General features: G+C 39.9%; 1 protein-coding gene across 4 annotated transcripts; it reads left to right on the forward strand.

Moving 5' to 3' along the window:
• wdr17 (WD repeat domain 17) lies at positions 1-27978 on the forward strand. 4 transcript variants are annotated; one of them, XM_051901930.1, is made up of 30 exons: positions 1-109; positions 6145-6273; positions 6940-7123; positions 7344-7574; positions 7906-8157; positions 8374-8496; positions 8596-8783; positions 11794-11962; positions 12084-12175; positions 12325-12407; positions 12527-12613; positions 12772-12936; positions 13727-13929; positions 14271-14420; positions 14505-14635; positions 14719-14844; positions 14991-15146; positions 15995-16059; positions 16136-16268; positions 16388-16479; positions 16558-16657; positions 17237-17376; positions 17625-17645; positions 18505-18616; positions 18869-19010; positions 20567-20669; positions 20776-20877; positions 20968-21063; positions 25712-25895; positions 26128-27978. In XM_051901930.1, the coding sequence occupies exons 2-30, from the start codon at positions 6151-6153 to the stop codon at positions 26245-26247; spliced, it is 3873 nt and encodes a 1290-aa protein (XP_051757890.1). In that variant the 5' UTR covers positions 1-109; positions 6145-6150; the 3' UTR covers positions 26248-27978. The 4 variants fall into 4 exon arrangements, with proteins under 4 accessions (XP_051757890.1, XP_051757872.1, XP_051757863.1 ...); XM_051901912.1 differs by lacking the exon at positions 1-109 and adding an exon at positions 5338-5574 and having other exon boundaries at positions 12087-12175; XM_051901903.1 differs by lacking the exon at positions 1-109 and adding an exon at positions 5339-5574.
• Positions 27979-27985: the final 7 nt, after the last annotated feature.

Raw genomic sequence — 27985 nt, forward strand, 5'->3', positions numbered from 1 at the left:
GTCGCAATGACTCGGAAGCAGCGTTAACAAACGACATGAACCGAGTGTTTCTCCGTCAGCGATACACCTAATCTCAGCACCAGGTCGCTGTCCACTGACATCGAGAGAGGTAAGCGAGCTTCATGCTCACATGTTTCACTCCTGTTTTCAACGCAATATTCGAGTAGCCTATATGCGCTACATTTTCCATAGAGCGAGGCATACATGTGCTGCTTTTTAAAAGAAAATACTTTGTCAACCCTGCTTATATACACTGGACTGTTATCATCGTTGTCCGTACATTGTTCCGGTGCAAAACAAACAATAGCACTGTAAAGGACCTAGAATGGTGTTTCACGTCCTTTCTGAGAGGGATCCTTTTTATATTACAGAGAGCTATTTAATTCATAACAACTGCAGTTACAAAGCTAAAAAAAAAACAGTAGTATTTTGATTATTGTGTGCTGTTTGTACTGTAACTTTTCTTAATGTGGTTTGGGAGAACTCCAGGTGGACTGTCATTGTGAGAATGCACAAGAGGCTATTAGTGCTGACAGTGGTCTGCTAATGCATATCAGAGCCTCATCACAGATTTCATTATGATTTTGAGCAGACAGTGCTGGGCAGATTAGACAGTGTGAGAAATTAGATACATAATCAGCTTCTCTTGCCAAGACGCAGAGACAAGCAGGACTAATATCCAATGCTTCTTGAGACAGGTGCAATTCAACATGCCATGCAGATCATCATAGAAATCCACTTGACACGTTGTCCCACTTTTGGAACAAGTCACGAGACCTCATGCACGATTCATGTTAGTTAGCATGTCTATTTGTGTGTGCGCTGAATTGGTAGTTGGAATCAGTTTGTTTTAAGGTAGGAAAGTGTGCCATCTTTGTTATATCGTAGAAGAACTGCTTGATGCAGTCAAGTCAGATTCAGGAGATTGCTTATACTGTCCCTGGGGAATCTTATAGCCTAGCCTCTATGGGCTGTTTAGAGGAAAGATTTACAGATTAAGTAATTGAAGATGTGGCATATAGTTAGGGTGATGAGTATTTGATTATAAAGGGGAAATGAGGCAGATGGTGTAGGTTGTAGTGTATTTGACAAATAAAGAAAACAATTCTGTATGCATACTACTGTGTGGAGATCCTCATGAGCAAGAAAAGATTAGATATGCAGAATCCCCAATCTTTTTTATCCTCTTTAGGCCCCATGTAGAGACTGGGATTGCGTGCCAGTACTTACTGTAGCATGACATTGTTTGAATTTTTGCTTTGTAAAACCTATAAAACAGAAAATATGACTTAAAATAAAAATGGCTGTCAGTGCATAAAAATATTTTTTCACAAAAGAAAAACTTTAATTAATGTCATATGTTTGTAGTTAACATGTTAACACTTTCAGTGCCAGGGAAATACTACTACTACTAATAATAATAATAATAATAATAATGATAGGGTCTGTATTTGTGTGGTGCAACACACTTGCATAAAAAAGTAAAAAAGTGAATAATTGTAATATTGGCCAGGATACGTAAGACAAAAGGCTGGGAATCCATAACATTTGCATTGTTAATACATTAAGCTTTAACAAAACATGATTTAATATATCACTTTCTTAAGGCAGTATGCATCTCTTGATTTATTTACCTTCTAAATGTAAACTTTTCATTGCTCTAAAGTTCACTCAAGTCAGCTTCAGCTGCATGGGCTGTTTTATGAAAAGCTTTGGTGCTGCAGACAATGAGAGACATGGCTGCTATTCTCTTCATTCTTTTTCATGATAGGGTACAGCGGGGCTATAGGCCCTTTTGATGTTATTTTCTGCCAAAACACTCAATAGCAAAAAAAAAAAAAAAAAAAAAACCCACTTTCCTAAACACCTGTTTGTTACCCGTCTGATCTATGAGAGCATTGCAGACAATGTCTAAAGGCTAGTGCTGAGGTAATTTCAGCTAGAACATACGGTAATTATTTGTAATAAACATTGTGGATTTATGTAGCTAATAAGAATTCCTGAAACTGTCACATATATTTGGAGACTTGAGATTTCCACTTTGTCATTGCACATCGATTTCAGCCAAATACATGCATGGACAGTATTTGAGGTAAAAGTCCCCATATTGTTGGAACCCCAAGATGTAGCCTATAAAGTTAATTTTCAATGAGTTCTAATACAATAGTTTAGCTTGGAATGAGACAAGATAAAGTGAATGCTGTGCTAAACAAGCATCACATCTCCCACCTTCCTAAACCAACATTTGCTGAAGTGGTTATTTTGTGCTCAAAAGTCACCTAAAATATCTTGTTATATCAATATATTTGAATTTCCCATATCAGTATTGCTCCTATGTTTACATCATATCACAACAGTCCCCTGTGGACCTTTAGCCCCTCTGGCTCCCTTTGTAGTTACATGATTTGTTGTCTTCTTCTACAGTTCTTTTTACAATTATGCTGCTTCATCAATATATTTAAAAGAAGTAAAATATTTAATTTTTCAATATAATAAATATGTTTTGGGACCTGTATATACATTTTTTCATCCTATCATACTTTTCGGTCAGTTAAACCTTACAATAGCAACTGTCCGCTCTGGGCCAATTAAAGGGCTTTCATTCAAAAAGTGGATCTGTTGCTGGGTTGATAGTGACAATCTCTAACCTACAGACGTGGTTTTTGGTAGATGTTGTGGGCTTTGTTTTATTATTACACAATAATAGCCTGGAAATTCTGGTCTATTTATAGATTTATATGGAGGACTGGATAATGGACAGTGTCTGTGTCAGGCTTGCATTGAAAATGACTTAACGGCAGTCTGTGCAATGCAGTGTGGTTTCTGTGGTCATTTGGCTGCAATGTTGTGTCAATATCAGTGAAAGCAAATTCTGCAGAGAATATATATATATACTATGTGTGCTTATTTTATGCAACAGGCTTTGTGTTTATTTCCAGTTCTTGCACAAGCCCTGATCTCATTGGATTTGTGCTTAGGCAGAAGTAAACAAAGATAAGCATGTAGGTATTCTTATGTCCGTGATGAAAGAGAGGTACTTGCCGAGCTATCTAAATTATGCAAATGTTATTACAGATCTCATTTCAGTGCTATTTGTATGGAAATTTATTGTCTGGGAAAGAAATAGCCACGAGGCAATTTTCTCAAGGACTTTACTTTTGTGCAACATGATGTCTGAAACTTTATCTAGAAGATTCTTTTGTATTTGTAAAATTTTCTAAATGTTTTTTTCAGCGTAGATGAACGGGCCATGCGTGACTCACAGAATTTACTCACGCGTATGTAGGTAGTGTGGGAGCAAACGTAGGCTGTACTTCGATGCGGTGCATGTGTTACCCAGGTGTAGGATGTTTGATGCTGGCCGGCACTCTCGCCCTCTCCAGCAGAGCTCCTGCCACTTCATCTCAACCGCCTCTTGGAGTTAAAGTCTTCATCGCCTAGGAAACGGTTTCATGAGTGGCCCATCTCTCGCTCTCCCTCTGCGTGTGTTTTGCTCTGTCTACATTTCACTCACGCTCTCCCCCGCAGCCCAGCCGAAGGGGTAGGAGGTGTTGTGGGGGTGACATCACTAACAGAGCCAAACTTCTGCTGATCACGATCTTGGTGGCATTTGGAGGCCTAAGGTCGGAGTCATAGACGAGCACACAAACACATTTCTCAAAGATCACCCACTATTTGATCCCCTGTCTCTCAGACACCTCATTATGTTTGCCTGTCTAAACAAGCCAATTAGGAGGGGCCATTTTGACATTTTCAATTTTTTATTTTGCATTTGCAATGGGGCTTATTTTTTCATATCGTTGTGGAAAAAATGCTGTGCTTTAGGGCTGCACACTTAATCGAAATACAACCCAAATTGGGATATGGCTTAGCGGCATTATTAAATTGCAAAGACTGCGATTGAATTTATAAATATATGCGCTGTGTGTTCAGTGTGAAGCATGGCACTGTCCTCAGGTGTTTGCAGTATCAGGGCGGCTTGGTTCACAGTAAATGCTACTCCACACAAACTCCATCTCTGCATCTGCTCTGAGTTTGGGTTGCTTTAACGTGCGTTTGGGAACATGCACCAGCCATCTTCACATACTTGTAATAAGAAGAGCTTATTCAAGTTTATTTAAATAGCGCTTTTCACAATACATATTGTTTCAAAGCAGCTTTACAAAAAATGCTTCTTTCAATGTTCCAATTTGGGAAGTACTCGGTTATCAGATTAGAGTATCAAAGTATGTCCGTATTGCAGTAATATACAGCTATAACATAGTACATGTGATTAGTTAACTTCATGTATTCAGTTAAGCTAACACAATGAACATGTTAGCAATTCTAAATCATAATAATTATTATAATGGTAATTATTATAATTATAAAACCCTTATATAATTAATATAAGGGTAATAAGGATATAGCCTAAGGATAAATTTACAATATTAGGATAATATAAGTTTTGTGTGTTGATCCAAAGTTGCTGTCATCTGAAATCTTTGTCTTCATTGCCTGGAAACATGGCAGGGAAGCAAGAGAAGAATTAGCATAGCTGCTGTTTAGCAAAAAATAATCACATGGATTTGGTATATTTCATGAGATATAATTGTAGTACATTGTAGTACAAGTTTATGAGAAGCAATATGCGAATGCTTGGCTAAAAAGATGTGTCTTTTATCTAGATTTAAACAGAGAGAGCATGTCTTAGCCACACGAAGCCTATTCCAAAGTTTAGGAGCTTATCAATAAAAGAGAAGCTTTAAGGGCTTCCTGCGGTTTTCCAACAAAATAAAAGTTTGATGGTTTAAAACATGAAAATAAAGAAATTACGACAGCCATAACTATTAGTATTGTACTTTTATACAGTAAAATATTACAATTACAATATTTCTTTTGTTTTTATTTAGTCATTTTAATATTTTTATTTAGTATTGATTGATTGATTGATTGACATCTTGATATATAATTACAACATTATGGCCAAATTGTGTAGCCCTACAAACAAGCACAGCAAACCTGTTTTATAAATCACATTTTAAATTTAAATTTTTATCAGTAAAATCACAATTAGATTGTGCAGCCCTTCCCTGCTGTATATGCAATGTAGGCTGTGAGAGTTTGTGCATGTGACGTGTTGTGTGTATGTGTACATGCTGGACAATTCAGAAGATCGTGTTAATCATGAGGCAAAGGGAGCAGCATAAACACCTTCAAGGAGGCTGTGCAGGGGTGAGATGAGGTGTGTGGTTGTACGTATGTCAGGGAGGGGAGTAAGTGAGGGAGTTTAAATGAAGGGATCTTGCTGTTGCCTGGCTACCGGCGGGAGCTGTTCCATCATTCTTGTCTCCAGCCACCTCTCCCACACGAGCAGCCTGCACCAGTCAATGAGCATGTTCTCTTTTCTACCCCCATTTTTTTCACATACATACACTCGCACATTGGGCAACAGTCGCACACAGACTATTGAAACGGCTCTTTTTCTTGTAGTCGCTAACGCGGAGCCCTGTTTGGCTTTGCGTCTGTGAAGGCGAGAGGATAAAAGACATGGAAAGCCTGTGCTGGTTCAGCAAATATCACAATGAACCAAAGGTAGGAGCTGCGTGACAGTCTTTTAGCCATCTGGTGTAGCCTTATCCCTTCAAATGTAAAGAAGAGAGAGGGAGATGACACAGAGGGTTGTTTCTTGCTAGTGTCACCCTGAGGAGTCGCTCACACAGGACACGTTCTTGCGTTCAAAAACAGCTAGACGCAGTGCACATGGAATGAAACAGAATGCAGGTGTCTTGAGACATGCATTTGAAAGTTTTTTTACTTCACATGAATGGGCCCAAATAGTGCTTATATATGACAGAGTGAGAGAGAACATTGAGGTCTGGTATTATTCGATCTGAAGATTTAACATAGTTACAATCTGTTTTTTTTATTTTTTTTATTATTATTTTCAGTCTTTACTCATAAAATTTAGCTTATTGTAAGATGCTAGTTATATATTATAGTCAGATTAATGCTAATTATATGTATGTTAAAGTTGCAATGTAACAGAAGTAGGTCACTTGAAGATAAAATATTTGCATGGATAAATCATTCACAAAAAAATCAATAACATGCTTTCAATTATTTTTATTTTTTTCACCACCTCAACAACGTCTCTTTGTCCAGGTAAAGATGTCTCAGGTGAAGCAGGTTGGCCTGCTGGCCGCTGGATGTCAGCCTTGGAATAAAGACGTGTGTGCTGCCAGTGGGGATAGGTTTGCGTATTGTGCCACGCTTGCCATATATGTGTACCAAGTACGTGCAGACAGTTTGAATATGAATTGTTGTAAACTATAGACTGTTGATGAAGTAAATTGCTCTTTATTTTTTCATTGACAAAATTAACTTAAAAGGATAGTTAATTTTTTTTTACATTTCATAATTTACTCACCCTCATGTCGTTTGAAACTCATAAAACTTTCGTTCATCTTCGAAACACAAAGATATTTTTAATGCAACCTGGGAATTTCAATAAGAGTAATAAACATTGATTAGTGCATATACATAGAGCACAACAAATATGGTAAACGAAGCTCAAACATGCTTGTTTAATGTGCGAGAACCATTGAGGTTTGTTCTCGCACATCATGCAAGTATGGTCATGTTTCTGTTTACCATATTAAATGTGTTCTATGTATGCACATTGATCAATGTTTATATGTGAATAAAAGCCTAAATTATATCTGTTCAGTGTATAAAGCAATTGTTTTTCTTCATTAAATTGCTTAATTCATTTGGATTATTTTTAGAATGTCTTTATGAACCCTCTGAATTGTCAAAGTTTTGGTTGAATGAACTTTCAATAGAGAGTTTAATTAAAAAATCCTAATTTTTGGATAAACTAACGCTTTTACAACCTACAAATGTAGTCTAATGTGACTTTTTTTTTTGAGTGTGATTGATTGAAGTGTTTCTTTTCAGCTTGATCACAGATACAATGAGTTTAAGCTGCGAGCAATCATGTCTGAACACAAGAAGACAATCACAGCTATATCGTGGTGTCCACACAACCCTGAAGTGTTTGCTAGTGCGAGTGCTGATAACCTGCTCATCATTTGGAACGTGGCCGAGCAGAAGGCCATTGCACGGCTAGATAACACCAAAGGTACCACTACCCACACACCTACTATAGTGTCCAAAGAAATACACACCACCTCAGGATGCATATTCCACCTGACAGCATGTGTCCTTCAAGACACCACTCAAAATACATGTTTGAACCTTTTTGAATAATTTTAACTCAATCCTAAGCAATTTTAATAACTGTTTTTGTTTATGACTGTTTTATGTGAGGTCTTGAACTTGTATAAATGGATATTTCTCAGGTATTCCAGCTTCTCTAAGCTGGTGCTGGAATGCAGGTGACAGCGTTGCGTTCGTATCCCACCGGGGTCCTCTGTACATATGGACCATCTCTGGGCCTGACTCAGGAGTCACTGTGCACAAGGAGGCTCACAGTTTCCTCTCGGATATCTGCCTGTTTCGCTGGCATCCGTTGAAGAAGGGAAAAGTGGTGTTTGGACACACTGATGGCAGTCTGTCCATCTTTCAGCCAGGTGCCGTAACTGCTTATGTTGGTACATATTAAGAACATCTCGTTCCAGACCTTTATGCATTTCTTTCTTCTGCTGAACACAGAAGATATTTTGAAGAATGTGGGTAACCAAATAGTTGGTTGGAAAAAAAAATACTATGGAAGTAAATGGGGCCCATCAACTGTTTCATTACCCACATTCTTCAAAATATCTTCTTTTGTGTTCAGCAGAAGAAAGAAATTCATACAGGTTTGGAACAACTTGAAGGTGAGAAAATTATGACAAGATTTTCTTTGAACTATCCCACTAACCTGCAAAATAGCCTGCATTTATTTTAATGATATAATTCTAGGCTCAAAGAATCAGAAGCACGTACTGCGGCCCGAGTCGTTAGAAGGCACAGATGAAGAGGACCCCGTCACAGCTCTAGAGTGGGACCCTCTCAGCACAGACTACCTACTGGTGGCCAACATGCACAATGGCATCCGACTGCTGGACTCTGAGTCTTTATCCTGCATTACTACCTTTAGTTTCCCTAGTGCTGCTGCTTCCGTGCAGTGTCTGGCATGGGTGCCCAGCGCCCCTGGCATGTTTATCACAGGGGGTAAGATAAACACACACAGAAGTGCCAGTGGGAAATGGTAGTTTTTAGCTTAACAGGCCAGCTTTGATCTGATTTTAGAACTATCATTTAATGATTAATTACATTTACATTTTAACCTAAAACAGCTGGGGTGTAGACTGAAATGGAATGCTCAGTCATATTTGTGCATATTCGCATAACTAAAAAATGTTTATACTATTATATTGAATTCTCAAGATTCTCAAGTTGGCGTGCTAAGAATATGGAACGTATCGAGAGCGACACCTCTGGATAACTTCAAACTGAAGAAAACCGGCTTCCATGCACTTCATGTTTTAAATTCTCCGCCAGCAAAGAAATGTATGTGTTTTCGTGTTTACCATTTAGCACTTATGTATATGTGTCTGGGTTTGTGTACTCCATCACAATGACTTGATTTTGGTGTTATCTCTCTCTTAGCGTTTAGCTCAAATTCCCCTTCCAAGAATCACTACACCTCCTCCACTAGCGAGGCTGTGCCTCCACCTACTCTTTCACAGAACCAGGCCTTCTCTCTCCCACCCGGCCATGCTGTCTGCTGTTTCATGGATGGGGGTGTCGGGCTGTATGACATGGGTGCCAAAAAGTGGGACTTCCTGCGGGATCTGGTAGGAAAACTGGCATGTTGTTACCTGTGGTCTAACATACATTTAAAAAACACTGAAATGATTATTACACTTTTTATATTTAATATCTACACAGGGATTTTTTTAAAGTTAGTTTTAGGTTATATTATTAATAAACAGTGGATGCATTCAATGGATGCACCAATGGCTCAAAATTATGCATTAATATTAGTCATCCTGTTTTTGCTTGTGCCCTTCTGTCCTATTGCTGATCAATTCAACAAGAGTTCATGTTGTTTTCTTAGATAAACAGCTCTTGTAGTTCCCTTGATTGTTGTTAATGACAAAAAATGAAACATAACCTTTTCACCCCATGGTTAAGTAAGGAATAATTGACAACAGGCCACTGAATTATCATAAATTAATGCACACCTGAGGTGACAATGCGCCCACAACACAAAGCAAAATATGCAGACCTCGGGTGTCTAATTTTCTGAAGTGGACCTGCATTCATTTTCAATAGTTCAACAGTCTGAACTACATTATTTTGTTTATAGCTTTAATACATTATGGTTATCTCAGGACATATGCAGAACTACTTCCTTTCACCACTGATTAAGCATCCTGTGTCTGCCCAACCTTTTAGCCACATACATTACCACATTTGTTTTACTGTATTTCATTCTCACCCAGCTATTGCAGCTGTTATGATTTGGTTGTGGACAGCACTGAGCACAACAACTGAAGATCCAAACGCAGTTTATTGAGACCACAATCCAAAGTCATAGTCCATTAAACAGGCGGAAGGTCAGAGCACAATAAATCAGTCCAAACAAACAAACAAGATCAGTGGGCAAAACGGGAAAAGGAAAACCAGGATATGGGCAGATATTAAAGACCAGGAACACAGAAACAGGGAAAACGCTCAATAATGCTGTGAACCACGAGACAAGACTTTGTGACAAACAACAGAGCAGGGTTATATAGGGAGAGAGACACAGGGATAACGAGGTAATGGGAAACAGCTGCACATGATTACACAGATGATAGACAAAGCATTGTGGGAAACTGAGTCCATGATGTGTGTAGTGTCAGTGTAAGAGTGCCCTCTGCTGGCATGCAAAGTGCAAAGTGCACTTTCTGTAGGACTGTTAAAACCACAGAGAGGTCCCAAGAGGGGATGAGGGTACTGCATCGTGATACATCCATAACTTTTAGGGTGTATCCATAACTTTTAGGGTGGAGGGAGACAGCCTTTGCTCCTACCCTTCTTGCAGGAAAGAAAGCACAGCGCTGATAATGCATTTACAGGGGCCTTTTCGGTGGGAAGAACACCACTAAGTGAACACATTCCACTTCAAAGCATAAGTGTGCCTAGTAGAGGGGGCTCTAGCTTAAGTGATAGTGTCTACCACCGCCGGTGTTAGGCCATTTAAGTCCTTGACGTCCTGCCAGAGACCACACATGGAGGTTCCAGAGGTCTGGACGAGGCTGCCATTGGGTGCCTGTCCCTGAGAAAGTAGATCCTTCCTCAGGGGAATCCACCAGGAAGGGGCTGTCGCGAGGAGTATCAGATCTGAGAGCCAGGTCTGGGTGAGCCAGTAAGACGCAACCATCAAGACCTGCAGCAATGGTCGGAATTGGTGCAGGGCCAGCGGTACTGCTAGCGACTCGAGGCAATTGATATGCCACTGCTGTCAAGGTCCTGTCTAGGAGCCAGAGGCTGTGTGTCTATTGCATACAGCACCCCAGCCCATTCTGGAGGCATTTGTTGTGACAACAACATGCCTTGACACTTGTTGTAGGGGCACCCCGGGCCATAGAAAGGCAAGGTCTGACCACAGGCTGAAAGAACGGTGTGATTATCACCCGATGTGTGCCACGGTGCCATGCCCATCTTGGGTCTCAGCCATGTAGCCAGTGCTGAAGTGATATCATATGCAGTGGAGGAATGGGAGGCCCACTGGGACTGGTCTGGTGGGAGAGCTCCCACTATAACCCTTGGATCACCCTGAGTATTTACCGAAGTGGTCCTCTGCAGTGCTTCGCATCCAGAAACACACGAGTGGAATGACATCTTGAAAAAGACACAGCGTCTCTTTTAGGGAAATACTGCTCTTTTAATGTTGAAGTGTCCAGGGGTGCAGTCACTGCACTTAGCTGTGCAATACTCTCTTAGAACGCGACCAACGCTGAAATGCCGTCACACCAATACAGAACTGGTTCCCTCTTTTCAGCTCACACGGACAGTGATTGATAGAGCAGAGTGATGATAACCGTTTGGCTCTGAAGCAAAAGCTTGAATGAGTGAGTGTTGCATGCTGCCTTATATACGCGAATGTACAGGGAGTGGCTTGCCATGCAAATCTTACTCACCAATGTGCATTGACTTGTTTTGTTACCACTCAAAGTTGATGGGGCTCTCAGGCGAGATCCCATTGCGTTAGTCAGTTCTGACATAACGTTGAACGTGACTGACTGATAGGGAACTATGTGGGTATACAAAGCAAGCAGTGCTTGCTTTTACCATTGTTTACACCAGTCTTGCTCATAATTGAAGGATTTGTGTAGCCTTTTCAAGTATGTCTGCTAAGCTGTCACTGGCATTGTCAACCCTTGGTTATTATTAAAATAATCCACTGTTCAAATGAGATGAAATTGCCCGATGGCCGACCATCGGCTTAGAGTACCCTGGGCTTAACACTGACTATTAGTAACTTTGCAAGTGCATGTCAACTTATTCTCCTAACCCTAACCCTAACATAACTTACTTACTTGCTTAATCATCTTCGTCCCGTGTGAGACATAAGGCCACAACCCCAACCTAACAGTCTACTGATACTCTGAGAGTTAGTTGACATGTAGTTGCAAAGTTAGTTATAGTAAGTAGAATGTCTAAAGTGGGCTATCGAAATAAAGTGTAACCTTATATTTTATTTCGGCTTCATTTCAATTAACGTAGATCATTTTTAAGAGTTTCGTTTTGCCATCATAATGATTATATTATTATAATACAAACATGCATGACTTTGTGACATTCTTTTTGTCACAGGGTCATGTTGAAACTATCTTTGACTGCAAATTCAAGCCAGATGACCCAAACATTCTAGCTACAGCTTCATTTGATGGGACGATAAAAGTCTGGGATATAAACACCTTAACTGCTGTGTACACATCTCCAGGCAATGAGGGAGTGGTTTACTCTCTGTCCTGGGCCCCTGGTAAGAACGATACACAATATTAGTACAGTCCATATTACCACTGCAGTTTCAGACAGGTTTTGTTTTTGTGGCTATTTGTGAAACTCTTTTCTTCATTTCTCTTTTTTACCATAACCTAAAGGAGACTTGAACTGCATAGCAGGTGCTACGTCAAGAAATGGCGCCTTCATTTGGGATGTTAAAAAGGGGAAAATGATCACAAGATTTAATGAGGCAAGCATTGAACAGAATTTACAAGTATACTAATTATTTAGAATTAATAACTCTAATTTATAAAATTTAAATTGCCATTGTTATTTTAGTTTTGATTGCACAATCGTAATCATTGTGAGTCTTTTTTTTTTACTGGAATTGTGTTGCAGCATGGGAAGAATGGTATTTTTTGTGTTGCTTGGAGTCATAAGGATTCCAAAAGAATAGCCACATGCAGTGGAGATGGATTTTGGTAAGTCCATTTCGATTTTGGCTAACATTCCCACAAGACTTAGTCCATCCATATAATGAAGCCATATTATCCTCATAGACATGACATTCTTAAATTTTTGTAAATTTTTGTGATTTCAGCATAATTCGAACCATTGACGGCAAAGTGTTGCACAAATACAAACATCCAGCAGCAGTGTTTGGCTGTGACTGGAGTCAAAATAACAAGTATGTGATCAGTGTAATCAAGATACACCAACAGACGACAGAATCTTTTTACCAGTATTATTTTCTCTTGTCACCACAATTATAATACATTGTGTGTGTCTCCCTCTCTCTCTCTCTCTCTCTCTCTCTCTCTCTCTCTATCTCTCTCACTCATTCAGAGATATGATTGCCACAGGCTGTGAAGACAAGAATGTTCGAGTCTATTACCTGGCCACCAGTTCTGACCAGCCACTAAAAGTCTTTACAGGTCACACGGCCAAAGTATTCCATGTGCGCTGGTCACCTCTCAGAGAGGGCATACTGTGCAGTGGCTCAGATGATGGGTAATCATTCAATTAAAATCTCCATTTACACTCCTAATATACACTACTGTTTTGTTTGGGGCCAATAAGATGTTTTTTTTTGTTTTTTTCACATTATTACAAAAAATATATAGTTTTCATATGAATTCATGAAATTATGTTCTTTTGAATTTTCTATTCTTTTCTTTTGAACTTTCTATTCTTTTTTTTTTTAACTGTCTTTCATTTCAAACATTTAAAAAATCTTACTAACCCCAAACAGTAGTGTACATGGTTTCAATAGTATTAAAAATGATTCATTCTCAAATTTAACTTGCTCTAAAAATAAATAATATAATTAATTAAAATTTTAATTATAATAAAAATAGTATAAACTAAAATAATCGTTGAATTATTACAAAATCATCACAGCTTTTATTTACAGTTTTTTTGAAGGAAAGTAAAAACATTGAAAACATTTTTATCCTTATTGTTGGTAAACATAAGCACTAATAATAATAAAAAAAATCCTCACTATTTAATTTAAAGGTGCAATAATTTGTACTCATATAATTAGCCTATAAACTCACCTCAAGGGAGCCTTTATATTGAGATCATATGATCAGCAAATCATCCAATTTATATAATCTTGTTCTTAGAAACTTTGACTCACAAATCATGGCTGACAGTGAATAGGGCATTTCTACAATGGCACTAATAATAATTTGTGCATTAATTTGTCTGTACGTGTAAGTGTCCAAAACAACATAAATATAACTGATTGAACCTTTAACTTCATAAACGGATGTGTATCTGTGTGTATGTTGACCAGGACTGTCCGTATCTGGGATTATACCCAAGATGCTTGCATTAACGTGCTGAGTGGCCACACTGCTCCAGTTCGGGGTCTCATGTGGAACACAGAGGTGCCATACCTTTTGACTTCAGGGAGCTGGGACTACACCATCCGTGTCTGGGACACTAGAGACGGCACATGTCTAGACACCGTATATGACCATGGAGCTGATGTCTATGGTAGTGTATTAAATGTATATGCTGCAGACAAAATTATGCTGTAATCCTTTATGCACTGTGGATTAATTTTTCCAAGGAATAGCTTATTTAATTGATACATTTTATACATTGTGATTGCTAGAAACAGTTGATTCAAGTTTTGTAAATGAAGGCAGGAAAAGCAGAACATTGCATAGTTAAGAGACCTAAATATGTAATGGGAACACTTATTTTTGTCCAAGGACTGTCTTTTAGTAGAATTTATACATACAGTAGTAGGGACACTCATACATCATTTTGTGTCATTCCAAGGTAATAATACATTATTTATGCAGTCTTGGCAACCATATTAAATCCCCCAGGTCTGACATGTCACCCCAGCCGTCCATTCACCATGGCTTCCTGCTCCAGAGATTCTACGGTCAGACTTTGGTCACTTACGCCTCTAATTGCTCCCTTAGTGGTCAACATCCTTACTGACCACAGTTGGGATGACATCATTGGCAACACAGGTTAAAACACATGCACATATTATATACTGTCTGCATGTATTGGTTTTGTGAAGAGATTAAACCACATTTATTTCTTGAGTGTAGATCGTGCTATGGTTCCTGGAGCCCCTCCCCTCCTGTGTGGAAAAGTTTCCAGAGATATCAAACAGGAGCTGGATAAACTCTCTAGCGATGTGCGCATGAAGAAGCTCAGATGGTTCTCTGAGTGTTTCTCAGTGAGTAAATCTCAACACAGAACTCTCACAGGAGTTCTGTGTTGAGAAGTCTAAATAAGGGGTTATGCGCTCTCTCTTTGTAGCCACCAGGAGGGAGTCATAACCTGTGGGATCTGGTTGCTGTTATCAACGGGCAGGATGATAGTCTTCTTCCTCAGAACTATGGGCAGGGCATCATGCATATGAAACACCTGGTCCGCTTCAAAACTGTGAGTGTATAAACTGTAATGTAGTATTCTAAATGAAGTGTCAAATAAGTGCTACAAGCTTATGGTGCATATTATGTTTTTAATAGTTCCACTGTAGTTTTTATCTACTTTTTGTAATTATTTTACTATGTGTCCCTTCCCTGTAGTCTGAAGCACAAGAGCTGACTATAGTAAAGATGTCAAAGTTTGGGGGTGGGATTGGAGCACCTAGTAAAGAGGAAAGGCTCAAGAATGCAGCAGAAATCCACATCAGACTGGGTCAAATCCAGAGATACTGTGAGCTTATGGTGGAACTGGGAGAGGTAAAGTCTAAAAGCTATATATATATATATATATATATGTGTCTACTGTAGTGTCTATATATATAATTTCTTGGATTGTCAATATTTTTGATATTTTTTATAATAATATGTCAATTATATTATATGCTGATTAAGTAATCTAATTAATCACATATCAGTATGCTGATAGGTTGGGGTTTGATTATTGATTAGTTGTGTTTAATGTTTTATTTCAGTGTTTTTTTTTATAATGAATCTCACTAAAGTAATGGTAAATTGACAGCTCTAATCATTTCATATTGATACGCTTATGTTCAAAAGTGTGGTAAGAACTTTTAATGTTTTTGAAACAAGTCTCTTATGTTCACAACGGCTGCATTTATTTGATCAAAAATATAGTAAAATCAATGATATTGTGAAATACTATTAATATTTAAAATAAGCTGAATTTTCAGCAGCAATTTTTTTTTCTTGTGAAAGAAATTAATACTTTTATTCTGCAAGAACACAGTTCTTGAACACAGCCAGTCCAGTCTTCGGTGTAACATGATTCTTTAGAAATCATTCTAATATGCTGATTTTGTGCTCAAAAAACATTTATTATTATTACCAAAAACAGTTGTGATGCTTAATAGTTAAGAAATAGTGATAGAGTATTTTCAGTATTCTTTGATGAATAGAAAGTTCAAAAGAACAGAATTTATTTGAAATGGAAGTCTGTTATAATATCTGTCACTTTTTTGATCAATTTAATGCACCCTTGCTGAATAAAAGTAATGATTTTTTTTTTTTTTTTTTTTTTTTTTTTTTTCAGAAATGTGAGTTTTTGGTGATTTTCTATGTTTATGTTGTTTGTTTTATGTGTTTAGTGGGAGAAGGCTCTTTCTGTGGCCCCTGGTGTCTCCATGAAATACTGGAAAAAGCTCATGCAAAGGTATCTCATACACTCCTCTGGATTTTTTTAATCAGTTATTGTGAGTGAATCACCATTCATTAACTGCTTAATGCAGGAGAGCAGACCAGCTCATGCAAGAAGGCAATGATGATGTCATCCCATACTGCATCGCCACTGGTGAGGTGAAAAAGCTGGTGAATTTCTTCACCTCTAGAGGTCAGCTGAAAGAAGCTGTGCTGGTGGCTCAGGTACAGAACACTGTTTTCTTTTTACCCATTTAGAGTTGTTGTAAGACTGTGAACCTCAGTGTTGAGTGTCATGATAAATGGCTCTATATTATAAATGAGAATGTACTTTGTTTCATCAGGGTGCTTGTGAGGGTAATATCCATGGCCCTCAGATCACATCAATAAACAATGCCGCAAACTCAGACAATGACAACATAGAAAAATACTGCGGGTAAGTTATACTTAGTTTAAGCTGCTATCAAATGTTTCACCTCTCTTTTTCTTACCCACTCTCCCCTCCTTTGTCTAGGATGTTGCACAGAGTGTGTAAAGAGCTGGCAGAGTGGTATTTCCAAGATGGCCGTGCTGTGTTGGCAGCTTGCTGTCATCTAGCTGTAGACAACACAGAAGTAAGCTCACCAATAGCAACATTTAAAATCAGACAACCTCTAAAAATAGCATGTCAATGTTTAGACAATTAAAAAAACATGCCTATTCTAGGACAATATAAGATAAATCATTATTTTCATTATTTTCAAAACTAGCTTTTTGTGGTCAGTAATATTGTGAAATATTACTATTTAAAATAAATGTAAATAAATATTTTAATATATTTTAAAATGTAATTTATTTCTGTTATGGAAAAGCTGAATTTTCAACATCATTACTCCAATCATCAGTCACATGATCCTTAAGAAATCATTCTAATATGCTGATTTGCTGCTCAATATTGTTTGTGCAAAACAGTGATTTTTTCCAGGATTCTTTGATGAATAGAAAGTTCAGAAGAAAGGCATTTATTTAAAAAAAAGTACTGACCCCAAAATTTAAATGGCGCTGCAAATGTAAGACAGTATAAATGAAAATATAAATTTCAGTTTATATTGTCTTTATGAAAGGAATCTTAATGGCCATCATTAAATGTTAGGCCAGTGTTATATGATGTTATATGAGTGTTTAGATAAGGGTTTTTTATCTCTTTGTGTCAGTTGGCTATGGCGTCTCTGATCAGAGGCAATGAGCTGGAGCTGGCAGTGTGTGTGGGCACGGTCCTGGGAGAATCAGCCAGTAAAGCCACCCACTACGTTCTGGAGCTCTTGGCCAGGAAATACATGACCACTGCCACCTGGTAAGTATAAAACTGATCAATGCATCTTTGTATTTTTTCTTTTCTTAAAGGCAAGTCTGAGAAGGGGAACCATGTTTTTGTTTATTATGACCAAATATGTGAATCACATTTCCTCTTAAACAGTTTGCACACTTTCCTCTAAATGCAACCCATCTCTTATCATCAGTCATGCACAGAAGTGTTGACATGATCCTGATAGTCATCCTTACTGTACACCTGTTTCATTTTTCATTTCCATTTCTCTCTAGCTTTCCATCTGTGGCATACAGGTATTTTCTCTAACTCCCTTTTTCTTTCTTAAAACTATATATCATAACTGCAAGCCCCCCTCGGGATTTCATCTATTGACAATTGTAATCCATTCAGTCATCTTTAACTACCCATTTTAATATAACTAAGGTGATAATTGACATACAGTATTCTTAGGTACCACTTTAAAGGGATAGTTCTCACAGAAATTGAACTTTTCATAATTTACTCACCCTCATTTGTTTCATTTGTTTGACTTTTTTTCTTCTATGCAATGCAAAAGGTGAATTTTTCTATAGAATATTCTGCTCATGATTTTCCATGTAAAAAATGTGAAAAAAAGTGAAAAAGTATCAAAAGGGATGCAAAATTTATTTTTGTGATGGCAAAACTGGAAAGCTGAATTTTCAGGAGTCTTCAATGTCACATGATCATTCAGAAATCATTCTAATATGCTGATTTAGTGCTCAAGTAACTATTAATTTTTATCACAGTTGAAAACAGTTGCACTGCTTAATATTTTTGTGGAAACCAAGATACATTTGACACAGAATTCTTTGATGCTGTTCAAAAGCATTTATTTAAAATATTCTTTGTAACAATGTAAAAGTTTTTACTGTTAAGATACCTTTTGATATTTGCATTTAAAACACCCTTGCTGAATAAAAATATTAATTTATTTTAAAATATATATATATATATATATTCAGAAAGACTTGGAATATAGAGCACAAGTCATGAAGACTACTGTGACAATATTTTTATGGTACTTTTTGACTCATTATTTTGTGGCTTAAATATTTAAAAACTCACTTTTCGCATATTTGTCCACTTTTCCCATTACTTTACTCACGCTGTATTGGATTTTCTACCCCCTAGGGATCTTGCAGCCAGATTACTTCAGATGATCCCTGATAATGAGATCTTGTTAGCCAAACTGTGTGCCTTCTACCCTGGCAGCTCAGCCGAAATCAACGACCTTCACGAAAAGGTGACTACCTTATTCATATGTCTCAATGCTTTACATTAGTCTCAAATCAATTTAGATGTTAGTTCAAGAAGGAACTGTGGCCATTACATTCAACAATCAAATAAAAAATAGCTCAGATATTGAGTGTAAAGAACCAAACAACAACAACATATAGTGTGTATTAGTTAATGTGAATATGGTATTTTTCTGCAGGCAGAAATGTTTTTTTTTTTTTCTAAGTATAATAATTTATCTTTTTTTTTTTTTTTTCAGTGTGGTCTACCGTCTTTAGAAGAATGTAAAGAGCTTGCTGAGAATGCACATGCTGAGGGAGAAATCTTCCAAGCAGTAAAGTATTACCTCCTGAGCCCAGAACCAGAAAAGGCTCTTCCCATCGGGATCACATATGTCAAAGGTGAGTCTCTGAAAGACTCAGTTTGTCTCTCGAAGCAGTGCCATTTCCAACATTCTGCAGACAGTGCATATATAGCACAGGCCTATTGCATTCTTCCATTTTGTCAGGCAAACGTTTAAAGATTGATTGAACAATTGAATGTAGAAAAAGTTGACTATCACTAATGATGCACTTGAAAAATTTGTGTTTTTGTCAAAGTATGATAAATATTTGCTTTTTAGAATTAACTTTTGCTTTAGCTGAATTTTTGATTATATTTTGTTGTAAATGTGTGTTATGTATCAAGTCGTCATTAAAGTAATTAGTGTTTTCTTCTGTAAAGTTAATTCCATTTCAGTGAGTGTATACAATTTGTTTTAATGTATAGTAGTGACTGTATATGAGGGTGACAAGATTTCTCAGAGTGGAATAATATGGGACGAACAGGCACCCTCACCCCCACGGCGCACACATATCTTTACATGACAATAACGTTAGCTAGAGGATTTTGTAAGAATATAGTTGTGCTTGGAGTGTAAATCTAATGTATACGCTTAGTTGTTTCATTTGTAATAACTCAATGAAACATGACAATGTGTCATACCAAAAGCAATTATGCATGCCACCTGTGCAAAACTTATTGAGTACCGTGTGTTTTCTTCTTCCCAATATATTTTGATCTTGTTAGAGTCATTAAAAGCAAATACTGAGAAATATCCTCTCTAGACATCACTTTTGGCCACTACTGTATATAAGAAACTGATGTAGTCTTACAAAAACGAACAGCATTGCCTTCATTGCTGTTACACTGAGTTGAGATTTTTCAACTGTCCATGATGCATGCATTCATTAATGTGAACACATGCTCCACTGATGTAGATGAACCAGGTAGGCATAAAACAAACTCCACGGCTAGAGATAAGTCTCCGATGTTTAGTGACTTGCTCCCCATCAACATTTCAATTATATAATTATATTTCTACTCCATTCTGCTGCTGAAATATAAGCATTTAAATGGTGGCTGTCATAACTTGTTTTCAAGAGACATCAATAAATGAGACATCACTAACAAGTAAAAAATATATAATAGAGTATGTAGTGCAAATACGTATCAAAATGTTCCTCTCTAGAGTTATTTTCTCTTGCTAACTAACGAGTTTATGAACACTGAATATCTTTCCTGAAGTAAATGTAACGCGTTACGTGACATTGTTTACAAGCTGTTTTATTGATGTCTTTTTGTGATTGAAACACTGATCCTTTTTTGAAAAGTGCAATGTGCTCTGATTGGTCGGCTGGACCAGTGTGTTGTGATTGAGGGAAATTGTGACGTGTACGTTCCTGGAAGAAAGCTCAAGACTACAATTGAGCCATATCAGGGAGTTCAGAAACAATGCTTACTAATAACTCCCTTTGGAGTGGACTTTGTGCATTGTAACTTTGCAGACCTTTTTAATGCTCAAACAGCAACATTACACACTAAAGAAAGTTAAAAATGTAAAAAAGCATAATAGGAGCCCTTTAAAGGTCTTCATTTGACCAACAATTTATTACTGACTCTCTCTCTCCCCTCATAGAGCAGCTGAGCTCTCCTGACTGGGCGGTGGACTCTGTGTACCACATCCTAGACCTGCTGAGCTACATCAGAACAGACCGTCTTATTCTCCCAAAGTGTAGTGAGTAAGTCAATGACCTTCCCTCAAAAACACCTGTCAGTGATGTAATTTATTGTGGCTTGCATTATATGGTCATCTCATTATCTTTCTCTCTCTCTGTCTTTGGCTAGAGACCGCAATGAATTGCTTATTCTCTGTGGTTATATTGGTGCACTATTATCCATTGGGAGGCAGTATTCAAGTATAGTGCCAGCACTGTATGAATACACAAGGTATGTTAACTGTGTGATTTATATCAAGTAACTCAGTTATTGGTGATCACAATTAATGTCTCTCTCTCTCTCTCTATTTCCCTCCATCAGTCAGCTGCTGAAGAGAAGAGAGGTGGCTGTACCACTGCAGATAGAGCAGTTGTCTGTAGAGTTGGAGGCCTGGAGAGCCTGCACACAATCCCTCAAGTCTGTACCACAATACATTACTTTAATTCATAACAAACAACAGCTCTGTTTTAAAACCTAATTATTCAGTATTTAAAGTACCTTATAAAATGGATAGCTCCGGCCCTTGATTCTGATTGGTTGAGCTGTGTTCGAAGCCATGGTAAAATTCCTGAAAACATACAGCTGACCGCATTACATAAGTATCGATGCGCCACTGAGTGTGTATGTTTCTGCGCAACCACTCTTAGCAACGTAAACAAATGTTTGTTCTCTATTGATTTTGTTCACTGAAGCTGTAATGATGGGACGGCAGAGCGGGGATCCATTTGCAGCTTTATTGAGAATAGTCACCAAGGCAGACAGGGGCAAAGGCAAAGACATAAACGGGACAGGCAATGGTCGAGGCAGGCAGCAGACAAACTGTATCGGGTCACAGGCGGAGATCAGGGCAGGCAGCAAACAATCACAGTCCAGTACACAGGCAAGGTTCAGGGCAGGCAGCAGAGAATCACAACGAATAAACAATCCAACGGTAACAGGGTAAACAGTCCACAAGAAAACGCTCAGAGTTGATCACCGGGGCAAATCAAGACTTCGCAAAGGGTGTGTGTGTGTGTGTGTCTTAAATAGTCCAGGTAATGATCTGCAGGTGTGTGTGGCAATTGGTGATTGGTGCATGTGATTGGAAGGGAGGATTATGGGAAGTGGAGTCCAGGAACTGACAGGAACAGACAGTGATCGTGACATAACGCCCCCCTTCCGGAAGGCGCGTCCTCGCGGCGTAAATGGCACAGATAGGGAGGGGGGGTGGGTACATTGGAGACCTGTTGGCAGACGGGAACGGGGTCTCCAATGCAGGTCCAGGAACTCGGGCAGCCACGGCGGGTCAGGTGCCACGGGCAGCCACGGCGGGTCAGGTGCCACGGGCAGCCACGGCGGGTCAGGTGCCACGGGCAGCCACGGCGGGTCAGGTGCCACGGGCAGCCACGGCGGGTCAGGTGCCACGGGCAGCCACGGCGGGTCAGGTGCCACGGGCAGCCACGGCGGGTCAGGTGCCACGGGCAGCCACGGCGGGTCAGGTGCCACGGGCAGCCACGGCGGGTCAGGTGCCACGGGCAGCCACGGCGGGTCAGGTGCCACGGGCACCCACGGCGGGTCAGGTGGCTCGGGCAACCACGGCGGGTCAGGTGGCTCGGGCAACCACGGCGGGTCAGGTGGCTCGGGCACCCACGGCGGGTCAGGTGGCTCGGGCAACCACGGCGGGTCAGGTGGCTTAGGCGCCCACGGCAGGTTAGGGTCCGTAGCCGGCCACAGCAGTTCACAGGCGGTTGAAGACCGTGGGCGTGTAAGGTCCCCACCCACAAGCTCAAGCAATTCGGAGGCCGCTGATGATCGCGGCCGTGCAGGGTCCCCACCCACAAGCTCCCCACCCTCAGGTATATGGCCCCCCCCCAAAAAGTTCTTGGGGAATTCAACGGAGGCCGTGGCGGTTTCGTGGGTAAGGAGCTCGGGTGGCGCCGGCAGGGCGAGGAGTTCGGGTGGCGCCGGCAGGGCGAGGAGCTCGGGTGGCGCCGGCAGGGCGAGGAGCTCGGGTGGCGCCGGCAGGGCGAGGAGCTCGGTGCCGGCCTCCGTGGCTGTATCAGGAAGAGCGGATTGCTCTGGGACGGCAGCGGACTGCTCTGGAACGGCAGCGGGCTGCTCTGGGACGGCAGCGGGCTGCTCTGGGACGGCCTCCGGGCCTACAGCGGGCTCTGGGAAGGCCTCCGGGCCTTGAGGGCTGGAGGAAGCCTTCTTCCTCCTCCTCCTCCGTTTGAATGGTTGAGGCGGTGGCTCTGTGCCTACCTCCTCGGTGGGCGCTGCAGCGGGCTCACGGGGTGGAGCGGACTCACTGGCTGGGACGACCCCTATGTTCCCAGACACTGGCGGGGCGGCCATCTTGCCCGTGGGCACTGGCAAAGCAGCCATCTTGTCCATAGCATCCCGAGAGGTTGAGTGCGTCGCAACCGGTGAGCTTGAGTGCGTCGCAACCGGCGAGCTTGAGGGCGTAGCAACCGGCACGTTTGAGTGCGTAGCAACCGGCGAGCTTGAGTGCGTAGCAACCGGCGAGCTTGAGTGCGTAGCAACCGGCGAGCCTGAGTGCGTAGCAACCGGCGAGCCTGAGTGCGTTGCAACCGGCGGCTTTGAGTGCGTTGCAACCGGCGGGCTTGAGTGCGAGGCGGCCGGCGGAGGTTTAGGAATGCCAGCCGCTCGTGCTGAAGTCAGTGGTGGATCAGCCACACTGGAACGCAACCCTCTCCGCTTCCGGACAGATCCAGAGACGTGACGTGATTCTAGACGGTCAACGGAGATTTGACTTGGCTCTGGAAGATCAGCGGAGACATGATGTGATGATGTTGTGGCTGCCATTTTATGAATGCTCTCTGTAGAGGCAGCCATTACATGAGGGGATGAGGTGTCGCGTTCCTCCGCGACACCCACGGTAAAGCTAGAGCCACTCATCTGTAATGCCAGATCTATATATTGTTCTAGCGTCCCATCAGGGTCATGCAATGGCATGATGGAACGGAGCGGATCAGACAGTCCCCCGCGAAAGAATATCATGAGGCATACAGTGTCAAAGGTGGTTAAGTGTGCCAGTTCAATAAAGTCCTTGACATAGTCCTCTACCGTTCTGTCTCCTTGACGGAGACACATTAACTGGACGGATGGACTCATGTTAGCTGAGACAGGAACACTCACGGTAGCTGCTGGATCTTGTGTTGGCGAAGTCTTCTGTAATGATGGGACGGCAGAGCGGGGATCCATTTGCAGCTTTATTGAGAATAGTCACCAAGGCAGACAGGGGCAAAGGCAAAGACATAAACGGGACAGGCAATGGTCGAGGCAGGCAGCAGACAAACTGTATCGGGTCACAGGCGGAGATCAGGGCAGGCAGCAAACAATCACAGTCCAGTACACAGGCAAGGTTCAGGGCAGGCAGCAGAGAATCACAACGAATAAACAATCCAACGGTAACAGGGTAAACAGTCCACAAGAAAACGCTCAGAGTTGATCACCGGGGCAAATCAAGACTTCGCAAAGGGTGTGTGTGTGTGTGTGTCTTAAATAGTCCAGGTAATGATCTGCAGGTGTGTGTGGCAATTGGTGATTGGTGCATGTGATTGGAAGGGAGGATTATGGGAAGTGGAGTCCAGGAACTGACAGGAACAGACAGTGATCGTGACAGAAGCTCACTGCATTATGCAGAAGAGTATTGAGAGATATTGAGTGACCGAGTGTATTACCTGCATTCAGATTTAGCATTTTCCTTCAGGTCAGTCCTATGTTCATAATAAAAATCTGTTTGAATATCCGCTGCGATCTTGTCCTTTTAACATTTAATGGGTTTTCCCGTGCCCTGTTGACACTGACAGCGCTAGTCAAAGCATTTGTCATTTGCGTTTTGTTCCGTGTTCATAACAAGTTTCAATATAAAAGTCTTTGCGACTGAGTGACTCGCTCATAAAGACAATCTTTACCGCCATCTAATGGCGTTATAATGTAACTTCTGTTGCTTTTCACGGTCAGGGACAGTTTTTTCCAGCGGAAGGAAGCTTTTTAATGATTTTACTTCATGAAAGTTGCATTGATACATATTTTTTGGCTTTAATATTTTTATTGTGTGGTAACTGTTTTATAAAAGCAATAAGCCCCGTGAAGCCGTGGTTTACAGCTACAACACCCCTTAGCTGTTATAAATTCACTGTAAACCATGGCTTCTTGGGGCTTATTGCTTTAATAGGCTATTCCAAACAGTATGCAGAAAAATTATAAGATACCTTATTTTGAACAATTCCCATGCCAGCATTGTATTTATCCCTCATGTACAAGGCAATCCCAAAATGCACTGCAGTTAGGGTGCTAACTTAAAGGGTTAGTTCACCCCAAAATTGTCATTAATTACTCACCCTCATGTCATTCCAAACTCGTAAGACTTTCGTTCATCTTCGGAACACAAATGAAGATCTTTTTGATGAAATCTGAGAGATGTCTGTCTCTCCATTGACTGCCTTTGCAACGAACTCTTTGACGCTTCAAAAAGATCATAAAGAGATTAACCCTAACCCTAACCCTAATCCATATGAATCGAGCGGTTTAGTCCAAATTTTCTGAAGAGACTCGATCTCTTTTTATGATGAAAAGATTTAATTTACTCACATGTAAACATTGATCAGCGAACATAAGCAGAAGCTCAACCGAACCTGAATAACGCACAAGAACAAAGAAACATAAAAGAAACAAAAAGAAACATATACACAAACCTCTTCCGGAAGCTCAAACATGCTGCGTAACACAACCTCATTAGTTACGCAGCATGTTTGAGCTTCCGGAAGAGGTTTGTGTATATGTTTCTTTTTATTTGACCAGTAATTTTTAATTTTTAACAAGGAATAACAGTCAATTTTAAAATGGTTACTTTACTGCAATGAGACCTCTGGAGGTTGCACCCTTCAAAATGAGACACAGCTAAAGTTTAGGCTTTAGTAGGAAGCTGTTATGTACTGTAGGCAGAAGACAACAAGAAAGTCCACTAGGTTTTACAAAATATCTAACATTTCTGCTGACAGTTGACTGAAAAATACTTGAAAAATAATCTATTGTGCACGCTCTCTCTATGTATACACAGAGTGGCAGACGACAGCTCATACGCGCCACCATCTGAGGCCCAGAAAACAGAATACAGTCAGCTGTTGAGTCGGATGAGAGACGAGCCCATCAAGGGCCTAGAGGGTCCTGACTATGTCACTGGCTCTAACTTGCCTAGCCACTCTGACGTCCAGATTTCCTGCTTCACTGGCCTCAGGATACAGGTGGGTTTCTTGTGGGTAGACTTGCATTTATAGCATTATTCAATTCAATTCAATTCACATTTATTTGTATAGCGCTTTTCACAATACATATCGTTTCAAAGCAGCTTTACAGAGAATGCATGTCAACATTACAATTTGGAGACTGCAGTACCTTAAATGTTTTTGAACATACCACTGCACAACTGTTCCACTGCAAATAAAGCAGTTACATCTGCCCTTTTTTGTCTGACAGGGTCCAGCATTCTTCCTGGAAGATGGCAAATCAGCCATTTCACTAAATGATGCCCTGATGTGGGCAAAAGTGAACCCTTTCTCTCCATTAGGGACGGGTATACGCCTCAACCCCTTCTGAGTACAAATACAACAAATGTGAGCAGTATTCTGGCTGGTCTGGCTCTGGAATGACAGCGTTTGGAAAGGGGACAACATTCCCGTTTTTTCTCAGAAAGTATATGTCATAAAACAGCAGAATGTCCAATTGTTCAAATCTACATTTTTTGAAGTTTTGCCATTCCATGCTGTGCTTATTACATTCAGGATTGCAGTTTATATGCAAAGAATCACAGTGAAAATGCTGCTGTAGTGAAACACAGGGCCACAAGTAAGACCAACAGCACAAATGCATGTGTGATATTTGTTTTATACAACAGTTCCATAAGCTGAAGTTAATATCAAGTAACGCAAGTTGTTCAGACAGAATTTGCTCAGTTTTGTTCCAAAAAAAAGGCAAAGCACCAAGTTTTTCATGTCGATAAGAAATGCACAGACACTACTAACATAGGCAATCAAAGTGAGATGAAAATCTTGGAATGCCGGCCAATCAAATTAGTGGACCAGAACTAACTGTTGTATAAAGAGAGTTATGCTGGATACAGTAATGAATGTTACATATGAAGCAGGATATTTAATGCCTTTCTTCCTCATCCTAAAACACAAGCGGGTTCAGGTATTCGGGTTTAGGTGTTATGACAAGGTCTTAGGGTTGCGGTCTATAGCCCAAAGATTGTAATTCTAGTTACTGTTTAGTTGGTACTGTCAGTGATATTATGAAGTATACGCATTTGCATTAAGCAGTCTGAATGTTTTTTAGATCTAACTTTTATTTCAAGACTTGAGTACAGGGTATTCATCTATACGTTTTTGTTTGTTTGTTTGCACATTTGATTTCATGAAAAATTAGTTTTTCTGCTTTGACACTGAAACCGTTTGTCATGTCTGTTGTCTGTTATATATGGACTGAATATCTTTACTGACTATTGAATATACACCTTATTTTAGTAGAACCAAATAAGATAATTAAGAGTTATAACCTTATATTGTAACAATGACTATTTAATGTTTCTTCAATTCATTCAGTAACTATTATGAATGGTTTTACAGAGCAGGTCTGGGGCCAGAGGTGTAATATTTATGTTCTATGACATTATTTACGAAGCGTTAATACACATTAAGTCTTGCAGTTACATTCAAAATATGTTTAGATGAACTTAGGCAATAAGTCTGAGAAAGTGCACATATGGAGTGAGGATATAAAACATTTCTGCTGACACATAGCTATACATTTGAAGTGTATTTCTGAAGTTAGGAAATAAAAGACAAAAGTGTCATATGTATTGCTAAAATCATCAGTTGCAATGGAAACTTGTCGCACATAGCCGAGCATATAAAATAGAATTATTTTATGAATGTTTTTGGTTTTATGTTAGAAAAAACAGATACAGAGACTATTTTCATCAAATGTGAAATGCACTGTGAAATGTATTTATTTGTATATAGTTTTGTTCTAGAATTTACGTCTAAATATAAGCTCAAATGGGTGTACATAACATATTCATATGATCACTGTTCATACGCAACAGAGGACAGGTAAATGTTATATATTTATCCTGGAGTTTAGTCAGGCATCAGATTAAGCCAGGACCTTTTCAAATTCTGCATGTTCCAAGTGTCTCATCTATTTATTTTGACTGATGATATCATAAAAGCGCAAGGCGAGACATATAAGAACTGGCAATTACCTTCTTTTCTGTGACTATGATTTGATAATTGCTATTAAAAAGATCAAGTGTACAGGAAATCTTAAGATTTTA

This window comes from Ctenopharyngodon idella, chromosome 1 (assembly GCF_019924925.1).
Source record: "Ctenopharyngodon idella isolate HZGC_01 chromosome 1, HZGC01, whole genome shotgun sequence".
Lineage (NCBI taxonomy): Eukaryota > Metazoa > Chordata > Actinopteri > Cypriniformes > Xenocyprididae > Ctenopharyngodon > Ctenopharyngodon idella.

Coding starts and splice junctions, on each gene's coding strand:
- wdr17 (XM_051901903.1), top strand. CDS start 5,530: ATGGAAAGCCTGTGCTGGTTCAGCAAATATCACAATGAACCAAAG. Junction 16,480..16,557: donor AACATAGAAAAATACTGCGG/GTAAGTTATACT, acceptor TCCTTTGTCTAG/GATGTTGCACAGAGTGTGTA. Junction 20,670..20,775: donor ATTCTCCCAAAGTGTAGTGA/GTAAGTCAATGA, acceptor GTCTTTGGCTAG/AGACCGCAATGAATTGCTTA.